Source organism: Chrysochloris asiatica, unplaced genomic scaffold (genome assembly GCF_000296735.1).
Source record: "Chrysochloris asiatica unplaced genomic scaffold, ChrAsi1.0 scaffold00089, whole genome shotgun sequence".
Taxonomy (NCBI): Eukaryota; Metazoa; Chordata; class Mammalia; order Afrosoricida; family Chrysochloridae; genus Chrysochloris; species Chrysochloris asiatica.
Genome location: NW_006408607.1, coordinates 6,196,387 through 6,220,812, shown reverse-complemented (window position 1 = coordinate 6,220,812; position 24,426 = coordinate 6,196,387). Strand labels below are relative to the sequence as shown.

Below are 24,426 nucleotides of genomic sequence, written 5' to 3'. Positions count from 1 at the left end.
AATACTGCCCAGTCCTGCACTATCCATTGTTGTTATGTTTGAGCACACTGTTCGAGCCACTGTGTCAATCCATTTTGCTGGTGGTCTTCTTTTTCACATTACCAAGCATGATATTCTTTCCCAGGGATTGGTCCCTCCTGACAGTGTGTCCAAAGGGCATGAGATAAGTCTCACCACTTTTGCTTTGAAGGCACATTCTGGCTGTACTTCTTCTAAGAAATATCTGTTTGTTTTCCTAGCAATCGAAGGTACTTTCAACATTCTTCTTCAACACCATAATTCAAATACATCAATTCTTTTCCAGCCTTCCTTATTCACTGTCCAACTTTCTCATGCATATGTGAGGTGATTAAAATAACATGGCTTGGGAAAAAAATATAATAAAATAACATGGCTTGGGTCAGGCACACCTTAGTCCTCAAAGTAACATCTTTGCTTTGTAACACTTTAAAGAGGTCTTGTGCAGCAAACTTGCCCAATGCAATACATAGTCATTTGATTCCTTAACTGCTGCTTCCATTGGTGTTGAGTGTGAATCCAAGAAAACTGAAATCCTTGGCAACTTTAATCTTTCCTCCATCTATCATGATGTTGTTTACTTATCCAGTTGTGAGGATTGTGGTTTTTTTCCACATTGAGTTGTAATCTGAAGACTGTATTCTTTGATATTCATCAGCAAGCACTTCCAATCTTCTTCTCTTCCAGCAAGAAAGATTGTGTTGTCTGCATATAGTATTGGTGATTATGTGCCGTGGAGTCGGTTCTGACTCATAGCGACCCTGTACAGGGTTTCTGAGGCTATAATCTTTACAGGAACAGAAAGCTGATCTTTCGCCTATGGAAAAGCTGGTAGTTTCAAACTTCTGACCCTGAGGTCAGCAGCCTGATTTGTAACCACTAAGCTACCAGAGCTCCTTTGCATAGAGCAGTTTTATGTTGTCTGCATATAGCAGATTTAGTAATGTGCAACCCCCCAATCCTGATGCCTCACTTTTCTTCTCATAGTCTAGTTCATCAGATTGTTTGCTCAGCAGAGAGATTGAATAAATATGGTGAAAAGATACAACCCTTACGCACACCTTTCCTGATTTTAACCCATGCAGTATCCCCTTGTTCTGTTTGAAAAACTACCTCTTATTCTGTGTATACATTCCTCACTAGCACAATTAAGTGTTCTGGAATTCCCATTTTTCACAATGTTAACCATAGTTTGTTAATGTCTGCACAGTTGAATGCCTTTGCAAAATCAATAAAACAAGTAAACATCTTTCTGGATTCCCTGCTTTCAGCCAAGATTCATATGGCCATCAGCAATGATATCCTTTGTTCCGTGTCCTCTTCTGAATCCAGTTTGACTTTCTGGCAGTCTCCTGTTGATGTACTGTTGCAACCATTTTTTAATTATCTTCAGCAAAATTTTACTTGGCTGTGATATTAATGATATTGCTTGATAATTTCCACATTCTGTTGGGTCATCTTTCTTTGGAGCGGGCACAAACACAGATCTCTTCCAATCAATTGGCCAGGTGGCTGTCTTTCATGCAGGAGATGGGGGCGGTTTAGTCTTTGGAAAAATTAAGCCAAAGAAGCCTTAGAAAGAACAAATGGTGGGCAATGAATAATAACATCAAATTTCAATAAAAGTCTACAGTTTCAAGAGCTGATTTGTGTGAGTTACCTGTTGGTGTGTAACAAACCAACCCAAAACATGATGCCTTAAAATAACTACCAACTTACATGATTACTCAAAGGAGCCTTGATGGTACAGTGGGTTAAGCAGTAAGCTGCTAACTAGAAGGTCAGTGGTTCAAACCCACTCACTGCTTTTTGGGAAAAAGATGAGGCCAGCTTCTTCCGTGAAGATTTATAGCCTCAGAAACCTTATGGTGCAATTCTACTTTATCTTGTAGGGTTACTATGAGTTGGGATTGACTCAGCAACATTGGGTAGAGGACATGGGTCAAAACAATTTGTATTGCGCTTCTCTGGGCAGTTCTGCTGATCTAGCTGCAATGAGGCAAGGACCAGATGTAAGGAAGCCTCACTCACATGTCTGAGGGTGTGTTTGCTGGCTTCTGTACCTTTCTCTTCACAGGATCTCTCATCCTTGAAATAACTGATTACAATAGTAAAATTTTGTGTCTACTTGTCAGTATCAGGATTCTTGGTGGTTTAGCAGTCAAGTTGTAGTAATCACCCCTAAAATGAGCTCTAATAAGTTGTAATTACCCCCATCATATGATCTGATGAGATCCACCCTGATCTAATTATCCTATGTTTTAAATCTTCACTTTTTTATGTTAATCAGGCCAGATGCAATCTACAAGATTAGGCTGAGGTACTCTCTTTTGTGATATTAAAGAGATTAAACAAGCAAGCAGATCACAGAGGAACCAGCTACTACCAAGAAAGAAGAGCTGAGAGTGTGTCCTTTGGACCTGGAGTCCCTGTACTGTGAAGCTCCTAGATCCAGGGAGATTGATGCCAAGACACATGAAGATCCCTTAAAACTGTTGGACCTACAGATGCTGACAGGAGACTAGGACCTTTCTCCAGTGCTGGCACTCTGAATTGGGACTTTTAGCCTCCTAAACAATGGGAGAATCACTGTGTGGGTTAAAGCCATCCACTTGTCATATTTCTGTTATTGTAGCACTAGAGAACTACGATGCTGATCCTGGCTATTTTTATGTGGTGGTCTTAGGTCTCTACTTGGGCAGGAGCAAAATCTCCTGAGGCTGAGTGTCAGATGCCTCTCAATGCCATGTCCACTGTATACTGCTGATCAAAGCAAGTCTCGAGCCCAGATTCAATCCAAGTAGTAGAGGGATCAACTCTTTTATTTGAAGGGTGGTGGTGGTGGTGGTGGTGTGTCATGGAGTTGATTCCAACTCATAGCCACCTGTGTAGCATTTCTGAGGCTGTAAATCATTCTCCATTGGAGTGATTAATAGGTTCAAACTGCTGACCTTGTGGTTTGCAACCCAGCTCATAACCCAATATGATACCAGTTGCAAAGAATGTGTGTATGTTTTCCTCTGGCCAATTGACTGGAAGAGAGCCATATTTGTGTCCATTTCAAAGAAAGGTGACCCAACAGAATGTGTAAATCATCAAACAATATTATTAGTATCACAAGTAAAATTTTGCTGAAAATAGTTCAAAATGGTTGCCCAGTATGAATAAGTGTAGTGAAAGAATATGACCCTGGCACACACCTTTCTTGATTTTAAACCATTCAGGGTTCCCTTGTTCTGTTCTAACAGCTGCCTCTTGGTCTATGTACAGGCTCGTCATGAACACAATTAAGACTTCTGGAGTACTCATTCTTTACAATGTTACTTAGAGCTTGTCATGACCCGCACAATCGGGAACAATTGATGGTCTATTTCAGTGTCTCTGGACCTGCTTTGGCTGATGCTATGGAGCTTTGCCACCGTATCTTTCCACAGATGTCATCAATTTGATTTATGTGTATTCCATCTGGTGAGGTCCCTGTGTATAGTTGTCTTTTATGTTATTTTAAAAGGTTTTTGCAATGAAGTCATTGATCTTGCATAGTTCTATCATGCGATTTCCAGCATCATATAGATCACCAGTCATATTTTCCAACTACTGATCCTTCCTCTTTGTTTCCAACCTTCTTTGTATTCCAATCCCCAGTAATTATCTATATATCTTGATTGAATGTTTGATCAATTCAGGTTGAAGAAGTTGGTAGAATACTTTAATTTCATCTTCACTGGCTTTAGTTGTTCTTGTGTAGTTTGAATAATAGTGGCATTAACTGGTCTTCCCTGTAGGCACATGGATATTATCCTATAACTGACAGCACCGTACTTCAAGACAGGTATTGAAATGTTCATTTTCATGATGAATGCAAGGCCATTCCTCTTCAATTTGTCATTCTCGTCGTAGTAAACCATGTGTTGGTCAGATTCAAAGTGGCCAATGCCAATCCAGTACAGCTCATTAATGCCTATGATATCAATATTTATATGTTCCATTTCATTTTTGACCATTTCCAATTTTCCTAGATTCACACTTTGTACATTCCATGTTCCAATTATTAATGGATATTTGCAGCTGTTTCTTCTCACTTTGAGTTGTGGCCTAGACGCACATGAAGGTCTCACAGGCTTTACTCCATTCAAGTCATCATGTCAACTCTATTTTGAAGAGGCAGCAATTCCCCAATTGTATTTGAGTGTGGTGCTGTGGGTTAACGTGCTGGACTGCAAAGCCATTTGAACTGCAAGGTTGGCAGTTAAAATTCACCAGCTGCTCCTTGGAAACCCTATACTGGATCACTATGGATCAGAATCAACTTGACGGCACTTAACATTTTGAGTGCCTTCCAAACTGATGTGTTCATCTTCGGCACTATATCTGAAAATATTTTTGTGCTACTTCTCATGTTTCAATATTCAATATTCTGGTGCTATCTGACAGTGGTTCACTGTTATTTATAAGGTTTTCAGTGACTAAATATTTGTAAGTAGTTGTCCTCTTTGTCTTCCCAGAATGCCTTAGTCTGAAAGCTCAGCTCAAACCTGTCCACCATGGGTGACCCTGGTGGCATAGCTTTCAACATCACAGAAACACAGAGGCCACCACAGTGGACAAACTGATACATAAATGGTGGTTTCCAGTGTATCTCTATGTTGTTGGTAAGTGCCGTCGAGTCAGTTCTGACTCACATACTCCTGTATGGGGCTTCCAAGGAGCGGTTCAAGCCAATCCTGCAGTGTCACACCTTTATAGGATCCAAGTGACAACAACTAGAAAGACTGGATAGGAGCCTTAGGGGACAGTGTGTTTTTTAATAAAAGAAGAACAGCTAAGAAAAGGTGGCTGAGATGGTTGCACAACTTGAAGTATGTAATCTGTAACACTAAATGATACATGTCAAAGCTGTTGAAATGGTCTCTGCTTTGCTTTGTATATTCAACAAAATAAAATCTAAGAAAAAACACACAAAACTATGACGCGCAGTTTTATTGTGACCCACATGGAATTGCCGTTGAGTGAATTCTGGTTCACGCAGCCTGGTTCTGCACCGTTTTCATAATCATTGTTAGGGGTGGATCCCATTTTTGCAGCTGCAGTTTTCTTTTCCACTCATTGTCTACTGAGCTCGATGTCCTTCTTGTATCCAAATTACTTGCAACAAAGTCTGAGTATCTTCACTTCTAAGAAGCATTCTGGCTGTCCTTCTAAGCCAGATTTGTTTATTCTTCTGGCAATCCATGGTACCTTTAGTACTCTTCAAAGGCACCCGTGTTCCCTTGGTCTTCCTTATTCATTGTCCAGCTTTCATGTGCATATGTTGTTGTTGTTGTTAGGTGCCATTGAGTTGGTACTGACTCATAGTGACCCTATGTACAACAGAACGAAACACTGCCCAATCCTGGGCCAACCTCACAACTGTTGCCACGTTTGAGCCCATTGATGCTGCCACTTGGCCAATCCATCTCGCTGGGGGTATTCCTCTTTTTCTCTGACCCTCCACCTTACCAAACATGATATCCTTTTCCAGCGACTGGTCCCTCCTGACAATCTGTCTGAAGTATGAGAGACGAAGCATATGAAGGCATCAGAAATACCATGGCTTGGGTCTGGCACACCTTAGTCTTCAAAGTAGTATCTTTGCTTTTTGACACCTTTAAAGTAAAAAGTCTTTTGCAGCAGATTTTCTCAATGTATATATCATTTGAGTTCTTGACTGCTGCCTCCAGTGGTGTTTGATTGTGGTGCTAAATAACTGGAATACTTGACAACTTCAATATTTTGTTTATCATGTTTATTATTCCGGTGATGAGGATTTTTGCTTTCTTTACACCAAGGTGTAATCCATACTGAAGGCTGTAGTCCTCAGTCTTCCTCAGTAAGTCCTCTTCCCTTTCAGTGAGCAAGGATGTGTCCTTTGCGTACTGCAAGTTGTTAATGAGCACGATGCCATGTTCTTCATCTAATTCAGTTTCTTGGGTTATTTATTCAGCATGCAGACTGAATAAATACGGTGCAGGTATACAACCCTGACACACACCTTTCCTGATTTTTGATAATGATCTTCATCAAGGTTTTTATTTGTGTGTGATACGAATGTTAGTGCTTGATACTGTCCCCATTCTATTGCTTTGTCTTTGGAAAGGGCTCTCTCCCAGTCTTTCTTTGTGTATCCCACAATGGGCCTTGTGTCCGTTCACTGGTTTTCTGTACGTCAAATCTATTCTTGACTTGACTTTCACTCTCAGGGACATGTTTCTTCTTCAGCACAATATAAGGAACCATCAAATTCAATTCCTAAAATGGCATTCTGGCCCTTGCGTTTTGAACAAGGATCCCGTACAAATCATGTCACTGGCCCTGGTGTTGGTAGTGGGTAGTCAACGTAAGGAAAGCCATCTCATTTTTAGGAAATAAACCTAGGCCCCTATTTCCTGGTAACGGAAAACACATTCTCTTTGGGTTTGATGTATGTATTTTATTTTTAATTTCTCCCTTCCCACAGCCAGTTTTAAAAAATAAAATAAAACCATTGACACAATACAGAAATCTAAATTAAAAAAAAAAGGCCAGCAGAGTGCAAAGAAGGTCACAGCCCGTGTTTGGGTTTAACTTACATATTTACAGTGTGGGGGGTGCAGGTGTGGTTCCAGAGGCACCATTACAAAATATACAAAGATGAAACTTGAGTTTTCAATTTCCTAGAAGGAATCCCGCCTCATTTCCAAATGAGAGCACTAGAGAACGCAAATTATTCTGGCTGCTTTTAAGGTATGAAATGTGCTGTACAGGTGTGCGGCTAAAAATATAAAGTATAAATGGCTCTGTCTGGGCATGGCTATCTACAAAGGGGAGGGCCAAGGGGAGGGCTCAGTTTGGTATTACAACTTATGAAGATGGTGAAGCTGGGATGGGGGAGGACAGGGTCTTGGAGACCTCTTAAAGACCCTCTCCCAGACACCACTGAACTTCACTCAATGGTGAGTAGGGGAATGGGCTGGTGTGTGTGTGGGGGGGGGGGGGTCAAGCCCCTACATCTTGCCTCCTGAGAACCCTGGAGTCCTGCCTTAGAGGTTGGGGGGGGGGGGAGGGAGAGGGATGGGCGGTGGAGGAAAAAGAGGCAATACAACTTGGGGTTGGTCCCAGAAGGCACATTAGGGACATCAGAGCCAAGCTCTGGTTTCTTCTTTAGGAGAAGAGTTTGGGATTTTGTAGGCATGAGGAGAGAGCAGGACAGAAAAGCTCATCTCTAGAGAAATAGGAGAATTTGGGATTCCAACCAATGGGTGGGTGGGGGGTGGTAGAAGCTGATACTAAAAGCTGATTCAGAAAGTTGGTTGTTCAGAGATTGAGAACTAGGCAGGGAGAACTATTCTAAGGCAGCAGTGGAAGGGGCTTAGAGAACCTGCAGAGCTTATTTCAAATGGTCCAACGCCCTGTGGTGGAAAGGGGGTAGAGTTTTTATCTGCCTCATTAGGTTTCTTTGATAAGTTGTGAATCTGTCTTCTAAAGTAATCAAATTAAGACGAGCCTGAGATCCTTTAGGCTTCTCTCTCCAATGAACCCATGTGGGGAAAGGACCTCTTTCTGGGCTGGTGAAACAAAGAGCACAGTGAAGCCCTGTAGCTTAGCCACCCAGGTGAGGAGTGTATTTGGTCCTCTCCAAGTCTACTTAGGCCTCTTCCTTGATTAGGGCAAGGGTTCCTGGGAGCCGCAGCCTTGAACCACCTCTTGGGTGAGCTTTATCAATTAAGAAAAACATATATGGGTATGCTTATGACTGAATGTGTAAAATACACATAGTTACCTATGCATCTTTGAGAACTTTCCATAAATGTTGCCCTTGGTTTGTGAATCAGAGACTAGGTCCTAGTGATCAGTTCAGTCAGCAGGTTTCATGACCAGTTTCTCACTCGGGGTTGCCCTGAGCTTTCCTGGGAGTGGACAGTGAAGGGCTGAAATTAACAACCCTGCGGATGATGAACTGGGTTAAGGGGTGTGAGAGCTAGACTGATGTCAAGTCCGTTGCTTCGTGAAAGGCATGCATAAGCGTGTGGAGCTTGGGGTCTCTCTTCCCACCTCTGGGCAGCCCCCTATAATGCTGTGCTGTTGGAGATGGACTTGGCCCCAACCTGGGCCTGCTGGCCATGTATGACCATGTTATCGAAGGCCTCGGGGCCCTTGATGGGGATGTCCTTGGAGTGCTCCGGGACCTCGTCCAGATTTTCGCAGCATTTGCTGCAGCGACACCCTTGGGGACAGCCACACAGCAGGCAGCACACACGGCAGCACACGCGGCAGCAGCAACAACAGCGCCTCTGGCAGCAGCTGGTCACCATGGAGACGAGGTTGTCCCAGGGCTTCAGCGAGTGCATCCAGCGGGGCAGGAAGTTCCAGTTCTGGAGCTTTTGGGGCAGGATACTTGGGCAGCGGAACTGTAGGAGCCGGAGGAGCACTACTAGGAGCAGTAAGAGGATGATGGGAACACCCACGCCTACCAGCACCGGCCAGCCGGCCAGGGAGAGGCCAAACACTGCCAGTGGGGTCAGAAGGAAAACGAAGACCAGGTAGAAGATGGCAAACCAGCGGTACTTGGCAGAGATGTTGCCCAGCCCCTTGGCCAGGCGGATAGGCAGGCGGGTGAATGGAATTGGGTACCACAGCAAGATGCCGGAGATATTGAAGAAGAAGTGGCACAGGGCGATCTGAAACAGAAAGGGGTTGAACATATGAATGGGCACCTCTGTTGTCTAGATTGGGTGTCGGGAGGGGAAGGGGAAGAAAGGAATAGTTAGGAGTCAGCATCAGCTCACACCAGCTAATGGGTTGGCTATACAACCATCCACCCATAAACATACAGACATCACTTGTCTCCCAAGTAGGAACAAATGCTCGTTTCTGGGAATAAGAATCAAGGAAGTTCTTTCACCCTCCCCCACCCCAACAGCCCCTCTGCTGAGTTCCAGGAAGGCAATTTCCTCATAAATTATTTTATTATAAAAGGTGGTGGTGGTGGTGGTTATGTGCCTTAGAGTCGGTTCTGACTCATAGCGACCCTGCACAGGGTTTCCAAGGCTATAAATTTGTATGGGACCAGAAAACCTCATCGTTCTCCTGTGGAACAGCTGGTAGTTTTGAACTGCTGACCTTGTAGTTAGTAGCCCAACTCGTAACCACTACGCTACCAGAGCTCCTTTATAAAAGGTACCATGATGCTATAGTAAACCTCATTATACAGCGGACTCCTACACAACAGTGAAAAAGAACGAATCTGGAAGAAGCTCACAGACTTAAGGAGCCAGGCACCAAAAAGTGCATCTTACATTTAGTCCCAGACTTACAACTGAATGGTGTTCCATTCTGACAATTACTCTGTAGTAAGTTGGTTCTTACGTTAAGTTGAATACCTCTTTATAATTTGTCCTAAATTTTCTATTCTGGCCTTTTATTAGCAGTATCTTTATAAATCCATTTGTATTTGGGGGTTGGAAACGTTACATCTGAGAATGATAACATCAGCAAATGACACACTGCACAATGTGTAGTAGGGATGACCAGGTCTAAGTGCAGGCATAGTGGTTAAATTGGGGACTACTTGTATACGCATACATTTCCATCTTATACGAAGCTCAGGAGCAGACAAAACTGTTGTTGTTGTTAAGTACCGTGGAGTTGGTTCCAACTCATAGTGACTCTGCACCTGGTTTCTGAGCTTGTAAAATATTTACGGGAGCAGAAAGCCTCATCTTTCTCCCACAGGACAGCTGGTAGTTTCGAACTGCCAACCTTGATTTGTAACCACTACACTACCAGAGCTACGTAGACAATACTAGTCTAAGATAAAAGATATTCAAGTCATAGTTACTCTGGTGGAAAGATGAAAGGTTTTGTGTGACCGAGAGGAAGTTTACAGGAGATTTCAGCATCGATGGCAATAGTATTTATAATAGTATTTATTTATATAATAGGAGTGAAGACAGGTAAAAATTCAGCTATCCTAACAACTGTACCTCAATTGAAAAAAAGGTAGTTAGCTTTATGGTAAATAAATAGCAATAAAAGTTTACAATGGAGTATTGGGTCTTGTATTGGAATCCAGTAAGATCAAGTTCTATTGAAATTGAATTGCATTATTTTCCATCATCAATCACATTTCTCTTGGCTCTTAAGCCAATTTCTAAAATGGTTTTCATGTACAAGCCAGTAGATGCACTCTCTTGTCCTTATCCCCTGCCTCACTCCTCCACCCCAGGTCATCCTGGGCCTGCCCAGACATAGGGAGAGAAGAAATAAAGTCCACTCACACAGGGTTGCACTCCCCTCCCTTTGCCCTTCAATGTCCTCCCAACAATGAACTTCATGAATTTACCCACTGCTCAGCCCTGCTTCTTCCACCTCTGAACCACTCAGTAGAGAGAATTTTCAGCTTGCCCTAAGTCAAGCTGTATTGGACACAAAGCATGCTTGTCCATGCATGGGCTGGGCAAGAGAAAGGGCTGATAGAATGGTTGCATTTTATGGCTCAATGACCTCCTTGTAGGAAGAGAGAGAGAGAGAGAGAGAGAGAGAGAGAGAAACAAGGAATAAGATGGTGTCCCATAATCACAGCAGCGCAAATGCTTATGGGTATTTAGAATGCGCCAGGCCCTGATCACTGAATTTTGTGAGGATTGTCTCAATTTTTAAAATGTGACTACACACTCCTGGTGTGGGGTTGTAGGATAAGCACTCAACCACAAAGCCAGATGAACTGCAAGGTCGGCAGTTCAAATTCACCACCTGCTCCTTGGAGACCATGTACAGGGTCACTATGAGTTGGCACCGACTCGATGGCACTTAACAATAGCAACAACTCACTAGCTGTTACTACACGTAAAAACTATTGAATTGTCAAATGCGGTCTTATATATTTTTTACCTTTTTTTTAATGTGACTACTAAAAAATCTGCAACACATGTGTGGCTCATATTTGTGACTCCTATTATATTCTGCTGGCAGTAGTTTGGGCCACACCTTTATTGTATGTTATCATCATCCGAATGAGACAGATTAGATTCCTCATTTTTCAGATGAGGAAATTGATGCTCAGAGAGGTGAGTAAAGGGTAGGCCAGGATTCAAATCCCTGAATGCCTGGCCCCACAGTAGGGATATAAATAACTTGCTCAAGACTACTTAGTTGGATCAAGCAGGGCAGGATCACGCCTTCTTCTAATGCCTGACCATGCCCTAGCTGCTTCTCTGTCTAAATAGAAGTGGTTGTCATGCTAGCTAAGACGACAAACAGATTCACCCATAGAGAGTTGAGATGTGAGGGGTTATCTGGACTAAACCTTCCTTGTAATCAAGTGGTAACTCAGCCTTCATTGTAACCACTGCTAATGATGGAAATCTTGCTAGTTCCCTCAAAGGAACAGCTTTGTCTGTTATTAGATTGAGGCCCTGGACCCCATTATCTCTCCAAAGCTTCTCTTCTCAGCCTGTTTCCACCTTCTGAACCAAGCAGATAAAAACCTGATTCTTGTTAGATAGCATTAGTTTGCAAAAACAAGAGATTTCTATGGTTGTAGGCCTCCTGACCCCACATAGAGCCCTTCCCCATGCAGCAAGTCCTGACCTGGAGCGAACTCTTCAATGTCTTGCCTGGGCTGGCTAAGGCGGCCAGGATGGCGGTGGTGGTGGTACCGATGTTGGCACCCAGTGTGAGTGGGTACGCCCTCTCAATGGTTATCACACCAATGCCTAGGAGGAAATTGTAAAGACCATACCATCAGCCCTAGAGGATGATGGGAGAAGGCAATGGTAGCCAGAGAAGCCAAGAAGGAGAGAAAGTGGGAAACTCACCAATCAGCGGAGTCAAGGCTGACGTGAACACGGAACTGCTCTGCACAATGAAGGTCATTCCCGCCCCCACGAAGATAGCCAGGTAACCAGTCAGCCAGGCAAAGGGAAAGGGGAAATCTGAAAGAGAGAAGAGAATCAGGTCTTTCACACCCTTCTAGGGAAGGCACCTCTAGAGGAACCTGGGTCACAGGCTGGTGGGCCCTGGGTTAGGTTGTGAAGAAGCTTCTCCACCCCACCCCATAGCCTGTAGTTTCGTTCCCCACATCCTTTCACTCTGCATTTTCACAATGTGGGTGTGGTGTTTTGTGGGTGAAGAAAAACACAGATTTGTTGGGGGCCAGAGGCTAGTTATAAATGCTGCACCTATACAAATACCTCCCACAAACTACTTGGTGCACCCAGACCTAATACCTCCTCCACACCCTGTTTGTTACCTGTTACTACAAACTCCCCACCATTATTTCCAACTAAACGGGAATGAAAGACATGTAGCAGCTTGGGACAAGCCTAACAACTCAGCTCTCCACACCATGGGAACAGGATCAGGTCTCCAACACCCTACTTCACATGACAACCCTAGCAGGTAGATATTCTTGGTCATTTCATGGAACAAGCACAGGATGCATGTCATTGATCAGGACCGTGTACTCAGCAGAAGCACCTCTTGGCCACTGACTGTTTGCAGATGCTGACGTATTTATCTAGAGCAACATTTCCTCCCAAAGAGCAGAAGAAAGTACAGACCAGGTGGGCCCAGTAAAAGCCTGGGTATATAGAAATAGAAGTCTAACTTCATGGCTCTCTGGATTTCAGTTGGACTTTGTCAACATGGGATGGAATGTTGTGCCTGCTACCCAGGTTCCCACACAAGACACCAGGGAAATAAATTTCAAAGAGGAATGGCATCTGAACATCGGTAACTTTTCAGATCCAAGAGAGAAACACCATGCAGAAGCCACTGCCTGATAGAAACTGAAAGGATCCTTGTGGGGTGGCCAGTGTCATCATGCCCTGGAAGGCTGAGGATGGGGGTCACTGCCTACCAGTGTTGAGGGTCTTCTTGATGACAATGGCAACCTGTCCCTTCAGCACAGAGTTGAGGAGCTTGACAATCATGACCAGGCAGCCACAGAGGACCAGCAAGGAGATGATGAGCAAGATGATGCCGACGGCAAGATCCGGGAGGTTGAAATTCACAAAGATATGGCGACCTGCAGAGATGAGGGAAAGTCCTTGTCAGGAGAACACAGCCACCCAGGATTACATGCTATTTATTCCCTATAAAGGCCCCATTGGGTCCCAGTCTCCCTTGCTTGGCTTTGATTGCCAAGGTCATGTTTTCCAACTACTAATCCTTCTTCGTTTCCAATGTTTACATTCTAATCTAATTGCCTTGACAGCATGTTTAGTCCATTTCAGACTGCAGCAGTTGGTAAAAATGTTACTTTCTTTTTCATTTTTGGCATTAGTGATTGGTGCATAAATTTGAATAACAGTCATATTAACTGGTCTTCCTTGTAAGTGTGTGGATGTTATCCTGACATGCTGCAAAATGAAAAGCAACAATAGTAAACATCCATTGGTACATGGACTATAAAGTATGAATGTAGGAAAATTGGAAGGTATCAAGTTGACAAATTGTCACATTCATCATCACAAGGAACATATATTTCAACATCTATCCTGAAGTACATGACTGATGTTGTTAAAGTTCCATCAAGTTGGTTCCGACTCATAGCAACCCCGTATAGGGTTTCCCAGAAGCAACTTGGTGAGACTGAACTGATGACCTTTTGGTTGACAATCCAGAGCTGATCCTACAGCACTGTTAGTGATAAACTATTCTTCACAGAAAGCCAACAAGGCGGCATTGAATTGCCATTTTACAGATGAGGAAACCTGGGCTCAGAGAGGGTAAACCCAAGGTCACACTTTTAGAAAGTGGTGACCTTGAGATCCAAACCAAGTGTGCACCTATTTCACTGCCAACATGCTTCACAACTGATAGGTGTTTTCTCATGAGACTGGAAGATGAAGGTAGCTCCATGAGGTCACAAAGCTAGTCGGGGACAACTCCAAGTCTCCAGCCCAGTCCGTCTACCTCAACATTTTATGCTGTTTGAGGAACAATGTGGGATAGGATGGTAAAGTCAGAACAGGAGATATATTGGTGGTGGTATGGTGTACCATGGGGTCGGTTACGACTCATAGTGACCCTGCATAGGGTTTCCAAGGCTGTAAATCTTTACGGAAGCAGAAAGCCTCATTTTTCTCCCTTGGAATAGCTGGTTGTTTCAAACGGCTGACTTTGAGGTTAGCAGCCTGGTTCGTAACCACCACGCTACCAGAGGGGATATGTTGTTAATGATAAAATGCCTTGTTTTTCAAAGTCTTTGTCTCCATGGTAACCCTGCCAAACCCAAGTTATAGCGATAGATTGATTGATAGATAAGACAGATAGCAGACAATATGGGAGGTGATCAATTCTCTTGACTCTCTGGGTGGAGGGGAGGGGAGGAGGTGGCAAATCACACTTGAAGTATCATGTTTAATTCTGGGTGGCCTCCCAGACAACCTATCCCAGAGACCAATGCCCTGCTGAATTCCACTCACATTTAGCAATGTTCTCCTTGTACGTCACGTTCTTCGTGGTCCAGAATTCAAGACCATCATACCAACAGAGGGAAGGGGAAGTACAGTTCTCAGACGAGGGGACGGTGACATTCATCTCAGTCTGGACAGAAAAATAAGAAATAGTGTGGTCTCTAGTATCTACTTTTGGTGGGGAGTGTCAGGCACTGTGGGGGCCAGAAGGGACACATTACACCTATCTGTGTGCACAGTGGCTTGGTCATATTGCTTTGTTTCAAAGACTTGTTAATATTTTATTTTAATGTGCCAGTTGTTATAAATATAAGGTGGGATTGTGAAGCTTTTATAAAATATTCTTATCGAAGCTTGTTGGGCTCTGCCTGTTTATGTCGCTGCTTGTCTTTATAGAAAGCACTCTTGAAACAGCTGAGAACAAACAAAAACAGCCTCCAGATCTACTTCCTGTCTTTTCTCCTCCAGCTTTAGGTCCTCTCAAAAACCTACAGATGGGGGGAGCTTCAAAGAATTCATTCTTCCATGAACTTAAAGTTCAGATACTAGTCTTAGAAACTTAACATACTGGTTAAAGTCTTACACTGAAAAGCAGGCTGAGTAAACTTTCCTGACTCCATAGGAGGCTGTGGGCCTTCAGAGGAGGAGCACACAAGTTCTCTGGCAGAAACTTCCAGTCTGGCAGGTGAGAAATGCTACCATCTGAGTGCACGAGGATGCACTGTTTGCCTGGGTCCCTCCATAAACGGAATCTGGGATGTAGGCAGAGGTAAGTCAGGAATCATCTGTATGGGACTTTGTGATGGGCAACACCTCTCTGTCCTACTTAGTCAACCCAGTAGACAATTCCTCACTGTGAAATTACATTGGTCAGTCTTGATTTTTCAGGAGCTAATTTTTTTTTTTTTTCTTTTTATCTTCTTGTTACCTTTCTGAACGAATGCTTAAAGTTCAGATGCTAGTCTCAGAAACTTACCATATTGGTAAAAGTCTTGCACCAAATCTTGACCAGACTCATGTTTTGGGCTGCTTCATCCTTCATTGCAATTTGGTTGATAACTTTTTTATCCAGCTGAGGAAGGCAATAGATAAGAGGCAGCACAATTTCAGAATGGCTTTGTAGAGGAAGCATGGAAACTAGTGCTAGAAAAGTTCTAAAGAGCTTGACTCATCTATAGCATAGTGGTTACGAATCGGGCTGCTCATTCCATGGTCAGCTGTTCGAAACTAACAGCTGTTCCACAGGAGAAAGATGAGGCTTTCTGCTCCCATAAATACTCACAGCCTTGGAAACTACGTACAGGTCGCTATGAGTCAGAACCGACTCCATGGCACACAACAACAACAACATAGATCTTCAGAGATGAACTGGTCTCACTCTGTGTGCACACTCAGGATAGACTCTAGAAGTTAGCACGAGCTTGATAAATGAATGACTGATTGTATAAACAAAGGAGTCTCTAGGGAGCACATAATCATTGGATGAAGAAGTGACAGAGTCAGACTAGTGTCTACGCTATGATACGTTGGTTACTATGACGCTGAGCAGATTCCAGCAGAGATTCTGGATGAAGAGAGACTAAAGAAAAATCAGCCAATGTAAACTCTGGATCACAATGGTCTAATCCTATTGTGTGTGCGGCCGTCAGAGTTGGGAGCCAACTCAATTGCAGCTAACAATTATTACTAGTGACCATACAAGTGAAATGACCACTTCTCCTTTCTGACTAGCAGTATTATTAGTGGGCTCTTTTATTTTCTCTAGAGTCAGGCTGCTAACCTGAAGGTCAGTATTTTGAAACTACAAGCTGTTCTGTGGGAAAAAATGAGACTTTCTGATCCCGTAAAGACTTACAGCCTTGGAAACCCCATACAGGGTCACTATGAGTTGGATCTGACTCCACGGCACACAACCAACCAAGATTCCATGTTGTTGTTGTTAAGTGCCATTGAGTCAATTTTGACTCATAGCAAACCTGTGTAGGGTTTCTGAGGAGCATTTGGTGGATTCGAACCTTCACAGTTCAGTGTTTCTCCTCCAGGTCCCACCTGTGGCACAAGCCATTAAAACACTCTGTTGGAGCTTCAACTCCATCCAGAGGTGCCACAAAGAAAGGTCTAGCAATCTACTGTTGAAATTCAACCCATAAAAGAGCACAATTCTACTCTGGCACACATGGGGTCTCCATTAGTTGGAACTGTCTCAGCTGTTTGCTTTGTTTTTTCCCCACTTTCTTTTTCCTGACAGTGAGAATTAAAATGGGTACAACCTGGCACTGAAGCATCCTGAGGTTTCCACCAGAAAGCCCTTGAGTCTCACAAGAAGCATTTCCCTCTCCCTCACAACAATGATGAAACAAGGGGGAGGGAGTCGGGGCAACAAGAAAGGCCGATGACTCTCACAGGTGTCCCCAAAGCCCATCTTCCTTGTCTCTGAGGTAGTCATAGCGGTGTTCATAGGGACCCCCCCCCCCCCTTCACCAGGTCTGCCTGGCTGGTGGTGCTGGGAGAGGTGATGTTCTTCCCCACAGTGGAAGGACCAGTCTTACCTGGATAATGAGCTTTGTGAATGGATCAGTGATCACTTTGAGAAGTTCTGGGGCGTCTTCGCCATTCTTGAAGTGGAAGGACTCTACGATGAGGTTGGTCAGGAGCTCCAAGTACTTGGTGGCGGCCTCCAGGGGCAGGAGCACCAGCACAGACAGCCAGTTGAAGAAGTCATGGACGGTGGCGCCCGCAAAAGCCCTGTGTGGAGGGAGCCCCAACCCAAGTCAACAAGCAAGTGGGCAGTTGAGAGAGGTCATTACTCCTACCATCTGCTTGTTGTTTGTTGGTGTTAAATGTTGTCGAGTCGGTTCCGACTCATAGCGACCCTGTCTAGGGTTTCCAAGGAGCAGCTGCAGTGCTTGAACCACCGACTTTATGGTTCAAGCCAAGCTTGCAGTCCAGCACATTAATCCTCAGTGCCACACCAGGACTCCCAATTGTGTACACGTGTGTAAAAGCTCGTTTTCATTCTTACGATGATGATGAAATGGTTGGTTGTAATATTCCTAGATGAGGAAACTGAGGGCTGGCAAAAATAGGGCTTTGGGTCTCTAGGACCCTTGTATCCACTCCTCGGCAGAGCTTTCCCCACCAGATCAGAGAGCACCCAGCTGGAAGTCTTGCATGTTCTCTTAAACAGTTGTTTCAAAAACTGCCATCAAGATGACTTGTGAACCATGCATACTGTATGAGACAGCCTTTCTTTGCAACGGTGGAAACTGGTATGAAGGCAACCAAAGAAATCCTCTATACAAGCCACCTCTTAGCTTTAAAAAGAAAGGGATTGTAGCCATGGCAAGGAAACAACAAACGATAAGATGACTGTAAATCTAATGTTCTCCCATGTAAACTTGACACAATTCACAATAAAACATTAAAAAGAAAGAAAGAAAATATAAGATCATGGCTCCTTTGGAGAATCTCATGAAGCATACAGCCAGTCTCCATAGGAAAAAACACTCACATATACTAATCTGTGCAACTGTCTGGGAAGATTCACAGATCCTCCCAAATGCCATCCCATCCATGCCCAAGTAAAAAAAAAAACTCTGAACAAGATTTTTTTCCTCAAGCAAAAATCTCCCTTTAATAACACCTGTCTGTTGAGAAAAAACCACTCCTGCATCCAAGTGTAAACTGCACAATTGTTGTTATGTGCTGTGGAGTCGGTTCTGACTCATAGCAACCCTGGACAGGGTTTCTTTACAGAAGCAGAAAGCCTCATCTTTCTCCCGCGGAACAGCTGGTAGTTTCGAACTGCTGATCTTTTGGTTCGCAGAGCTCATTGACAATAGGCATGGGCAAATCACAGCAACCGTAACAACCATGAAGAGGAAATCAATGCTGAACTTCACTAGCAATCAAAGAAACCATAGGTGCAAATTTTCACCTAACCCAAGCCCCAGTTCTGTCCGCATTAGTAATTTGGCAAAATTTTCTGAAAGTCCTATAGATGCTTGAGATCGTAATTACGGTTCTGCTGTTGTTGAGTGTTATTGGGTTGTTTCTGACTCATAGCGACCCTGTATATTTTCCAAGGAGCAGCTGGTGAGTTTGAACCACCAACCTTGTGGTTCAAACCGACCTTGCGGTCCAGTGCTTTATCCCACAGCGCCACACCAGGACAGGACTCCAATTATGGTTCTAGGACTAAGGAAATAGTCCAGGAGAGAAAGAAGAAAAATAAAACAAAAAACATTTCCAAAGAAAACAATCTATTTAAATATTTCCAAACAGATGCCAACTAAATCAAGTCAATTCCTATGCACCAGGCACCTTGCTTGTTAGAACTTATTTCATTAACAACTGCTGCTCTGAGGCAAACATTGGAAAGAATCCAAAGTCTGGATTAAGAAAACCTGGATCAAGTCTCAGGAGTGATGACATTTAGCATCTGTGAGCCTCAGTTTCCACATTCACAAAATGGGCCTAGAAATTGAATTGGTGTATGTTCTACTGTGTATGTTTCCAACAATGAGAAATCATTTTTAATGGTTTCTGCCTCCTGAGAAAAGCACAGAAGACACTAAATCAGGACACGTCAGCAGGGAGCAAGGACGTTCCCTGAGGCTCTGGAGCAATGAGGACATCTTTGAAGGATGACATTTGCAGTCTCCCCAGCTTGTCTGCTTTAATGCCATCTGCCTGTCCCACGCAGAAACAGCATCATATTTCCAGTCTGTCTTGCTCAGTGCTTTATATATGTGTATACATATATATATACATATATTGTTGTTGTTAAGTGCCGTCAAGTCGGTTCCGATCCATAGTGACCCTGCACAGGGTTTCCGAGGGTGTAAATCTTTACGGGAGTAGAAAGCCTCATCTTTCTCCCGTGGAGCAGCTGGTAGTTTCGAACCACTGACCTTAAGGTTCGCAGCCCGATTCGTAACCACTACGCTACCAGAGCTCCTTATATATATATATATGTCTGAAAAAAAATTTTTTAATCCCATCACCAGTTAGAGACCTCCCCCCAAAAAATGTGCTCAATTTCCACATCAACCTTTTGGGATGTGCTCCCTTTGACTGTAATCAAACTGCCCCATGTTCACATCTTATGCAGCCACAAAGGCTATATTTTGCCTTTTATTGGCATGCAAGTGAAGAACAAAGTAAAATTGGCAAGGGTTGAGCTGGCCAAAAATGGAAGGTGTTAGGAAGTTATAATTACTTATGACTAAGCAAGACCGTAAATCCTACCCTAACTGGCCTGGTTTAACCTGCACCACACAGCAGGCAGGCTTTGAGCCGGAGCTTCATCCATTGCTCCCTGACCATGTGCCAGGCACCTTGCTAAGCACATCCATTTTTTGAGCAGTTTTAGCCCTAAGGACCACACACTGTGATGAAGAAAAAGCTGGGGCCATGGGATCCCAACCCCCAGCTATACTCCACCAGGGGTACTTCTAGAATACACATTCTCATTGGTGAAGATGGTCCCAAACGGTAGTGGCAAAGGCAGATTCGGAGCCGCCTACCTTCGGAATTCATTCCGGTCTCCTGCCTGCATGAGTGCCACGATAGTGTTGGTGATGGAAGTTCCAATGTTGGCCCCCATGATGATGGGAACGGCAGCACGCACGGTCAACACTGGAGGATGAGAAAGGTGAGCAAGTTCAGGAAGGAGGACAGTGGTGGTTCACGGGTAGCATTCTTGCCTTCCTGATGATCACAGATTGAATCCCAGTTCTGTCCACCCATCTGTCAGCTTCCAGACTGAGGCAGATCAGAAAGAATCTGGATATCCACTCCCAGAGGAAACTCTATGGATTACACTTTGTTTGCGCCTGTTGTCCATACATCGTCACCGTAAGTCGGGGATGGACTTGACAGCAGCTCAGTTCTGGAAAACAGCCCTGGACCCCAGGCGAGGCTCAGCACTTTCAAACTGGTGATCCCTGAAGGGATTATGCACCTCGATCTATGCCTGATGAAAAGCTGGAGCGGTTCACCAAGGAAATAGACATACACATATGCCTCCAATAGAACCTTCTGTGATGATGGGAAGGTTTTATGTGGCTATTGAGCACTTCAAGTGGAACTGGTGCACCTGAAGAACATTTTATATTTTAAATTTGAATTAATAATAGACACGTGGCAAGTGACTGCTGGACTGGAAACACAGTCTATACATCCTCAAGTCTTGGGGTCATGCTTAATCAATAAAACCAAAACAGAAGGCTGTCTGGGACCAATGTTAGAACTCATCATCATTAGACAAGATAGGAGGATAATGGTGACAAGGTCTAGATATGCCTTCAAAGTTGGTGGGAAAATTCCATCATCTTTTCATTCCATTTCAGAAGTGCCCTTCTTATGAAGAGCTCATTCCAGGTCTTCCAGATGGGCAGGGGAATGCCTGGGTTTTTGGAACATGGGCCATGGGTCCCCAGACTCACATGAAGAAGCCACCATGCTGACAATGATAGATGAGGAGGTACTGGAGCTCTGCACCATGACAGTCACCAACACTCCAATCACCAGCCCTGCCACAGGGTTGGACAGCATTGAGTTGTCACTGAAGAACTGCCCGGCCACCTTTCCTGGAAAACAAACCCACCATCACATGACAATTGGCTGAGTAGGAGTGGGGTCAACAGAAGTCTCCACCTAAGGCCAGATGGCCATGGAGTTTGGGAACCCAATCTCTAGCGCTGTGGAACCCAATCTCATGCTTTTCCCCAGTGCTGTTCAGCTGCCAAAAGAGAGCCAGCCTGCTGGTTGCCCTCACATGCCCTCCATCTGCATGTCTCTGAATCAGCTCTCCACTCACCATCGTCCCCAACACTCATCTTGTTTCATCACCCTACATCCTCCCATCCTTCAACTAGAGGTTTGAACTCCTTAGGAAGCTTTCCTCTAGCCTTCTCTGTCACGGACTCGGCATCAATTCTATACTTGATGTTAACAGCTACCACTGGGCCTCCTGACTCCCTAATTCCTCTTCTAAGTCTCTGCAAGATTGTCCCAACTCAGAAGAAGATTCATCTCCCAAGAGGAAATGTGAATGAACCATCTCATTCAAAGAAGCAAGCAGGGATCCTTCAGAGGGAAAGTCCTCACATCAAACAGCTTCCTGTCTGGGCTTGTGGACACAGACATGGGACTTGACATTGTCTCCACCTCTGGTTCTGGCCTAAGTCACCATGGCAGGCCATAACCCCTTTATGGGCCTGTTTCCTCTTCTGTGAAATGGGAGCAGTGGGGAAACAGCACAGACTTTACAAACGGCTTCTATTCCAAACACATTCCAGGAATTCAATTCAGTTAGGCACCTCCCACTTCCATCCATACCTCCAACCAGCTGGAAGGCACTGCTAAGGACATCCAAGGAGCACACGAACAAGTAGAGGAATCCCAGGAGGAGAATGAATTTCCCAATCCCTTGGAATATACATAGAATCTTCCCTTTGGTGTCTCTCTCTGGGGTTGAAAAGAAAATTAAAAAGCATGAAAGCCTTTAGTGTCTGAATCACTAAATGAACTCAGAACGTCCAGCTTCCCCTCCTGTGGACTGAGCTAGAAACTCTTGGGTATAGAAGGCCAACAGAGACAATGCATCCAAGGACAATTTTGAAAGCATTCACCTCTGTAGGTGCGTTTAGTCCACATGGGGAAGCCTCAGAAGGATTTGCATTTAGGAGGAGGCAATCAGTCTGGGACAATGGCAGATAAACCAGCCTCCATACCCAGCAGAACCGAACTGTCACTGAGGAAGGTAGATAAAAGCCCTTGTCACCCACTAAGTGCTGAGTCAGAGATAAAGGCACAGAGTATCTTCTAGAACGTGGCTTCATGGTAAGCAATTGTGGAGGGCTGGCCTTTGAGTCCTGGCCTGTCTCTGGGTATCACTTTCTCCTGGCCCTTGTATAGCTATACATGATCCTCACCTCCTCCTCTCCCCCGCCTCCTCCCCCTAGGCCTTGACTGCTCTTCTTTCTGACTCGAAGCTGGGAGTCGGAAGACTGAGTTCCCTCTTGCTGCAGCTGCCCTGCCTCCCAGTTCTCCTCCCTCCCATCCCACGTTGTCTGCTCAGCTCGGATTCCCCCTAACTCCTGTCTCCACAGACCTTACATCTAGCATCTGGAAAAGAAATACAGCATCAACTGCACTCCAGCTCTCTGGCTGCACATTTATTTGTCTAACTGTGTCTTCCCTGGATGCTTCCCCAGGGGCCAGCCTCCTGGTATAGGAGCCACATAGGGTGTGAGCATGTGGATAAGGTGTCTAAGGTCTGTTACCATGATAACAACAGCACATGGCCTTTTCTCTTCCAGAAGCCTCCCCTGATGTCCATATTTAGGTGAGAGGCCCTCTGGGAAGCTCTCTGAAAACAGGGCTGCATCTGTTTACAACTGTGCCCATAGAATGTCCAACAGTGCCCAGAATATGGTTGGCACACAATGAATAATAAAGAACGAGACCGTGTGGGTCTTGGTGGTAACCCTAATGTCTGGTATTATGTGTTGCATGACCAATTTGCTGAAGGAACAAAGATTCCACAAACGACTTTAGTTCTGTACCTCAGTGACAGCCAGGTGCCATCCCTTGCTCTAAAGGAAGAACAATGAAAGGGCGGTACCTGAGAGTGACTGAGAGGAGCCCATATTTGCCCTGGGCAGTGGCCTCCCACCTCACATGGCTCCTTTTTACCTGACCACTTGGTCCCCGAATTCCGAAGTGCCGGCAGATCCCAGGGATCATCTACCTCCGTGGGCTCTTCAATCAATGCCACAGTGGAGTAGGAAGGCAGAAGTTCCATCTTGGTTACAGGACCCCCAGGGGCATCTGACAACAAGACACAGGTGTCAGACCTGAGTCCCCTCAAGTCCCCATCAGAGGTCTGTCTGTGGCTGGATGATGGTTACTCACTTTTGGAGGTCTGTTCGCCTTTTGCAGGTGTGGAAGACTGCTGTTTTGTAGCCCCATCGATATATTTATTGGGGTCTGGCTGGGCATTTTCCAACTCAGGCCAAGGAGCCATTGTCTGGGGATGGAAAGAGAGAGCTTAAACGAGAAGCAACCAAAAGGCAGTGTATGCCAAGAAGGTCAAAGTGCAGTTGCAGTGATGAAGGCAACACCATGTTGTGGGGGAACCATTGATAGGAATGTTTCTCTTTCTGGCAAGCAGAGGGAGTGTGGGGTGTCATCCTACACTTTGTAAATTTGGAATCTAAAAGACCCCATTTTACATCTCTGTACCCTCCTTCCAACCACTGAACTAGTACGTTTCTGTTCCAGTCTTAATTCTACATAATTAATTGATGCTCCAACTTCTGTCTTGACCCTCTCCTTCAGTCAGAAGCTTGAATGTAAATGCATCCATCCGTCTTCATCAACTCATGGTATACCGAGCCCTCTCACTCCTCCAATGGGGTCATTTTCACAATGTAATGGCATCCTATGTATGACATCATGTTGGTAAATTAAAGGGTCAGTCCTCCAATGGGGTCATTTTCACAATGTAATGGCATCCTATGTATGACATCATGTTGGTAAATTAAAGAGGAAGTCCCTCAGGGAGAGAGATGACACAGTGGCCTCAACATGGGCTCAGGCACAATTGTGAGCACCAGGCAGTACTTTGTTCTGTTCTCCACGGGGTTGCTATGAGTCAGAAATGACGAGCAAACAAACAGAACGACAAATGTATATTTATGATGTAATGTTGTTAAGTGCTGTTGAGTCAGTTTGGACTTGTAGTGATCCTGTATAGGGTTTCCAAGAATCAGCTGGTGGGTTTGAACCTCTGACCTTGTGGTCCAGTGCTGATCCTAGAGCATCACACCAGGACTCTATTACAGACAATTAGTAAAAGTTGGTATTACAGAACCATTGTTTCCTGGGTCAAAGCCCTTTGTCAGAACCATTTTTTTTTAGTTTTATTCCATAGAGACTTCCTCCTAACTCATTTTCTCCA

General features: G+C 44.5%; 1 protein-coding gene across 1 annotated transcript; it reads right to left on the bottom strand.

Moving 5' to 3' along the window:
* Window positions 1-8,102: 8,102 nt before the first annotated feature.
* On the bottom strand, window positions 8,103-23,490 carry SLC34A2 (solute carrier family 34 (type II sodium/phosphate contransporter), member 2). The gene is made up of 12 exons (XM_006866317.1): window positions 23,379-23,490; window positions 23,160-23,294; window positions 21,801-21,929; window positions 20,906-21,049; window positions 19,985-20,096; window positions 17,006-17,201; window positions 15,433-15,528; window positions 14,466-14,586; window positions 12,896-13,063; window positions 11,853-11,969; window positions 11,626-11,750; window positions 8,103-8,714 (listed from the first exon to the last, which is right to left on the bottom strand). The coding sequence occupies exons 1-12, from the start codon at window positions 23,488-23,490 to the stop codon at window positions 8,103-8,105; spliced, it is 2,067 nt and encodes a 688-aa protein (XP_006866379.1).
* Window positions 23,491-24,426: the final 936 nt, after the last annotated feature.